Below are 5456 nucleotides of genomic sequence, written 5' to 3'. Positions count from 1 at the left end.
CTGCTGAATTCCTCCTGGGGACAATTGGTGCTGTATTCTCACTGTCTGTAGGTGACTGTGGTGGCCTCATGCCTGTCCCTGTCCCACAGCCTGGGCACACATTGGCTGTGCTCTCTGTGCATGGGCTGAGCAGTGGGAGTTGGCTCCTGTGCTCAGAGAATGGAAACTGCTCCAGCAGCGCCTTAATGAAGTGTATTCCCACTTCTGCACTTTCCCAGAACAAAAGGAGCAGTGTCAAGTGGAATTGCAGCTCAAATATCACAGTGGTTAAATGTAGGTGGTCCTGAGGTCTAGGCAGGGGATTTGGAACTCAGCTCCAACAACAGCCCCACGACTGTATAATAGAACTGCTGGGATTGACTAAAAGAGCTTGTTTTTTGGGCAGGAATAGAGGTGGCTTTGTGTTGGCTCTGGGCAGGCCTAGTGCTGATGGGTGGGTTTGGCAACAAAGCTTCAACGCTGCCTACTGGAGCTGAGCCTGGCCAGACACCCCTGGGGCACATGCTGGGTCCTGCAGGGACAGGACAAGGGGTAACGGATTCAAACTGAAGGAGGGGAAATTTAGGCTAGATATTGGGAGCTGCAGCAGAGCAAATCTCCTGTGCACCCACAGCCCAATGGAGAGATGTTTTTGTGTAATCTGTGGCAATCAGGAGTCTTGTCCTTGGGCTGGGGGTAGCTGTGCCAGGCACATGGGCTGCATCTCTGAGAGGCTTCTCCTTCCCTGACTGCTCTGCACTCTGGTCAGTGTCTTGGGACTGATGCAAAGTGTTTGTTGTGCCTTTTAGGAAGACGTTTTTCCCATGAGGGTGGTGAGACACTGTCCCAGGTTGCCCAGGGAGGCTGTGGCTGCCCCAGCCCTGGCAGTGTTCACAGCCAGGTTGGCTCAAGGCTTGAGTAACCTGCTCTGGTGGGAGATGTCCCTGCCCAGGGCAGGGGTTGGGGCTGGATCATCTCTAAGCTCCATTCCAACCCCTAAAATTCTATGATTTTCCAGGAAACAGGCACAAGGAGACAATAACAAACCAGTTTTTGGGTGTTACCCTGCCTAGCTGTGCATTTCCAGCAGGGAATGATCCATGCATGGCCCCACTAACCCCTCGCTGTGTCCCTCCTGCCAGGGCTCTGCGTGATGAGCGGCGCTGCCATCTTCACAGTGAGGCACACGGACTGGCACCAAGCCTCAGAACACACCTCCTACGGCTTCGCCTACATCCTGGCATGGTTGGCCCCCCCTGGCCCTGGCCAGCGGCATCATCTACGTCATCCTACGGAAACGCGAGTGATGCTGCATGAGGTGACCTGACCTGCCCAGGCCACTCCTGACATCCACGGAGGAGACAGAGGCAAAGAGACGAGAAAACGGAAATTAACCAAAAAATCCAAGGAATAAACCCTTTCCCCCCCCCCAAAACCCCCAATCCCAGCCCCAACAGGAAACACTCCGAGGGTTACTTGTTAATTGAGGATGTATATAGTATCTATGGTTTAAAAAACCTATTTATAACACTTTTTACATATATGTACATAGTCTTGTTTGCTTTTGTTGACCATGTGCTGTTTTAAAGCCTAAAGCAAGTGCCTAAGGAACTATTATTACTCCTAACAGTGTAACAAGAGCGCAGTGATTTTTCTCTCATGCAAACTCCTCTTTGCCCTGAGCTCTCCTTGCCTCTCCCAGCCCATGGGGAACCCTCAGACCCCCCAGCTCTGACTGGTTTTAAGCTGGTGGAAATCAGAGCTGGAGGGTTGCTCCCTGCTCCTGCCACATGCTGTGATCCTGGTAACCAAAGTGCACATCCAGATCTGATGGGAGACACTTCCAAAAGGTTTGAAGGATTTCAGAGCTAACTTAAGGCTTTGATTGCCCCAAGTGCCTAAATGACTTAAGTGCCTAAGTCCCATTGCCTTGCCACCACACCCACTGGGAATTTGGGCTATTAAATCACTTAGGTGGAGCTGCAGTCCAGCACAGGGTGTCCTGCAGCACCCACGTGGGTGCTGGGGGTGCCCCTGGTGCTGTTCCTGGGGGTTGGGGTGTGTGCCAAGCCGTGCTGAGCCGCTGGGAACTGCTGCTCCCACCCCTGAAACGTGCTCTGTCCTTGCTCTGGAGCTAAACTGCCCCTGAGAAAGAAGCCAACCCAGTGTATCTCTGAGATCAAATACCAGATGTATGAAATGGTGCTATCTATTTACCATTCCTTATCCTGCTAAGCCATTTAACCTTAGTCACTGGAAATTCAGTTAACGACCGTGAGGTAAAACACCAGAGCTAGGAATGAGAAGTAATTCTGTGTAATATAAAGGAGCTATAACTGCTTTTGTACTTAGATTTGCTCTTACTATTATTTTTAATAAAGCATTTATAACCAAGGTTCCTTTTTCCCCCTCCGTGGGCCAGAGGGACAGAAACAGCTCTACAGCTCTGACTGGAGCAGTGGCTCTGGCACTGGAGTGAGAGGTCTGTCCTCTGTCTGTGTCAGCAGAGTGTCTGGCCATGAATTTAACAGGCACCAGCACAGACCCCAGGCTGCCTCTGAGGACTCCAGACACTGTTGCTGTTGGGTTTTGTTTCATTTTGGGTTTTTTTGGGGTTCTTTTTTTTTTTTGGCTTTGCTTTTCTGATTTTATACCGACTGTGTGGACTAAGAAGCAATGAAATAAAAGTCAGAATAACTCAGGTGCTTCTGCTTTTTGGCATTTTGGGGGTTTAGAGACAGGCTGAGCTCCACCATCCCATAGGTTAGAAGGGACCCTGAAGATCATCCAGTTCCAACCCCCTTGCCATGGGCAGGGACACCTTCCACTAGCCCAGGTTGCTCCAACCTGGCCTGGAACACTGAAATATAGATGATTTAGCCTTTAGCACCTGAAGAGACTCATGGTTTGGTGCTTGACCAGGGAGAATTGTGCCATGGACTGGCTCCATCACTATGGGGTGCCCTACCTGGTCTCTAGGTGCTGCTCCAAAATCTCACTGCTCTCCTGGTGGTCCTTGAACTCTCCCAGGGATGGAGCAGCCACAGCTTCTCTGGGCAAGCTGTGCCAATGCCTCAGTACCCTCACAGGGAGGAAATGCTTCCCAATATCTCATCTATCCCTTCCCTCTGGCAGTGTGATGCCATTCCCTGTGTCTGTCTCTCCAGACCCTTGCCCAAAGTCTCTCTCCAGCTCTCTTCAGGTACAGGAAGGCTGCAGTAATGTCACCACCAAAGTCTGCAGGTGCCAGGACCACAGTGATCCCCTTCAATCTCCTGAGCAGGGATGTTCAGGTCAGCAGCAGCTGCCCCAGGGGATCCCTCCAGCTCTGCATCCAGCACAGACAGCAAAAGCCTTTCAATCCTGAGCACCAAACCCCCCAGCAGCCCTGGGGTGCGGTGCTGACCTGGGGATGGGCACACTGGTGGCTGGCAGGAAGCTCTCACACTTCCACTCCCTCAGGCCTTTGGTGATTAACTATCTGAGCTGGTGAAGCAACTGCTGCTGGCACAGACACAATGACTCTTGCAAGGTCTGCTCTCAGGGCCAGCTATTAACAGCAGGCCAGATCCCAAAGCTCTCAGCCCAGCCACATCCCAAGGGAAAGGAGCAGGAGCTGTGTGGTATCACCCTGGCCACTCAGAGCAGAGTCTGAGTAGGGTTGTGTCTACCCTGGCTGCTCCCTGGATGATTGTGGTTCCTAGTCATGATCTTCCAGCTGGGATTATTTTGGAGTCATTAGTTCATATAAAAGCACCTGGGATTTAAATTATGTTTTGGCTGCAGCCTCTGAGGTCACCTGGGCAGATCACAGAATCCCAGGACAGTTTGGTTGGGAAGGGACCTTAAAGATCTTCTTGTACCAACCCCCTGCCCCGGGCAGGGACATCTCCCACTAACCCAGGTTGCCTCAAGCCCTGTTCAATCTGGCCTTGAATGCTTCCAGGGATGGAGCAGCCACAGCTTTTCTGAGCAACCTGTGCCAGTGCCTCAGCACCTTCAGAGTGTATTTCCCTGTGTGCTCATTTTGCTGAGCTCCGACTAAGCCCAGGAGAGGATCTCACTTGCTGAAGCACCATCCAAGTCTCTGTGAGCTGCAGCACTCATGGTCATTCTGGGACCTGTCAGGTTTGGCATCTGGCAAAGGGGACAAATATTTGCCTTCTGAGGAGCAGGTAGGAACATAAGTCAATTTTTTTTCTCCTGTGGATCAACATCTCAGAAGTCACGAAAAAGGTTAAGTGCTTCAGCTTTGCCTCTCAGCACGGTGCTCTTTGGCCATTCAGGGTGTAAGCAAGTGAGTGGCATCAGTTCAGATCAACATCTTGGGCTTGCAGTGTTGCTTCATCATCAGAAGCACATGGAGCAAGATGACTTTTTTAAGTGGAAGCAATGTGAAGGGTTGAATCCCTTTAGGAAAGGGTCTGAGGGGGAACTGCCACTGATTGGCACCAGAGTTGACATCCTCTTTGTGTCCCCCCACACCAAATTAAGCAAGTGAGTGGCATCAGTTCAGATCAACATCTTGGGCTTGCAGTGTTGCTTCATCATCAGAAGCACATGGAGCAAGATGACTTTTTTAAGTGGAAGCAATGTGAAGGGTTGAATCCCTTTAGGAAAGGGTCTGAGGGGGAACTGCCACTGATTGGCACCAGAGTTGACATCCTCTTTGTGTCCCCCCACACCAAATTGGCATGGAGCTGTGTCAGGGGAGGGTTAGGTAGGAGATTAAGCAAAGGTCCCCAGAGGTGAGGTGTTTGGGCACTGAAACAGGGTTAGGTTGGATATCAAACAGAGGTTCTTCCCCCAGAGGTGTTTGGGCACTGAAACAGGGTTAGGTTGGATATCAAACAGAGGTTCTTCCCCCAGAGGTGTTTGGGCACTGAACAGCTCCCCAGGGCAGTGGTCACAGCCCCAAGGCTGACAGAGCTCCAGGAGTCTTTGTCCAATGTTCTCAGGCACATGGTGGGTTGTTGGCGTGTCCTGGGCAGGGACAGAAGTTGAACTGATGACCCTTGTGGGTCTCTTCCAGCTCAGGATATTCCATGATTCTATGAAACTCTCATTTGACTCTGCTGTGTCGCTGATGCTGAACCCTGTGTCTTACTCTCCACCGTGGCTGCAAACATGTCCCACAGCTCAGAGACCAGTGGGGACAAGAGCTGCTGGGTGAGACACTCCACTACGGTCCCTTTAGCCTCTAAAGGGCTTTTTTGACCCTTTTTTTGCCTTAATTGCTGCATGCCGAAGCTCCGCGAGCACACGGGGGAGGACCAGAAGGAGGAGGAGGCTCTGGACTCAGAAAGGTGATGGATTCACCATCCCTGGAGGTTTTCAAGCTGAGACTGGATGTGGCAGTTAGTGCCATGGGCTGGTGACAGCGATAGGGTTGGACTCGATGATCTTTGGGGTCTCTTCCATCCAGGTTGATTCGATGGGTCGAGGAGCCTGCGCCGCTGGCGGAGCGCGGGCGCCGC

General features: G+C 51.7%; 1 protein-coding gene across 1 annotated transcript in view; it reads left to right on the top strand.

Annotated features, from left to right (window-relative positions):
* The window catches only part of LOC103798396 (peripheral myelin protein 22-like), a 16601-nt gene extending 15220 nt beyond the window's left edge, over positions 1–1381 (top strand). The window contains 2 exon segments of the mRNA XM_009070652.1: positions 1122–1230; positions 1232–1381. Coding sequence (XP_009068900.1) covers positions 1122–1230; positions 1232–1286 — 164 coding nt within the window. The 3' untranslated portion in view covers positions 1287–1381.
* Positions 1382–5456: the final 4075 nt, after the last annotated feature.

This window comes from Acanthisitta chloris, unplaced genomic scaffold, assembly GCF_000695815.1.
Source record: "Acanthisitta chloris isolate BGI_N310 unplaced genomic scaffold, ASM69581v1 scaffold21622, whole genome shotgun sequence".
NCBI lineage: Eukaryota > Metazoa > Chordata > Aves > Passeriformes > Acanthisittidae > Acanthisitta > Acanthisitta chloris.
The sequence above is the reverse complement of the archived record's forward strand: the minus strand, read 5'-3'. Positions and strand labels throughout refer to the sequence as shown.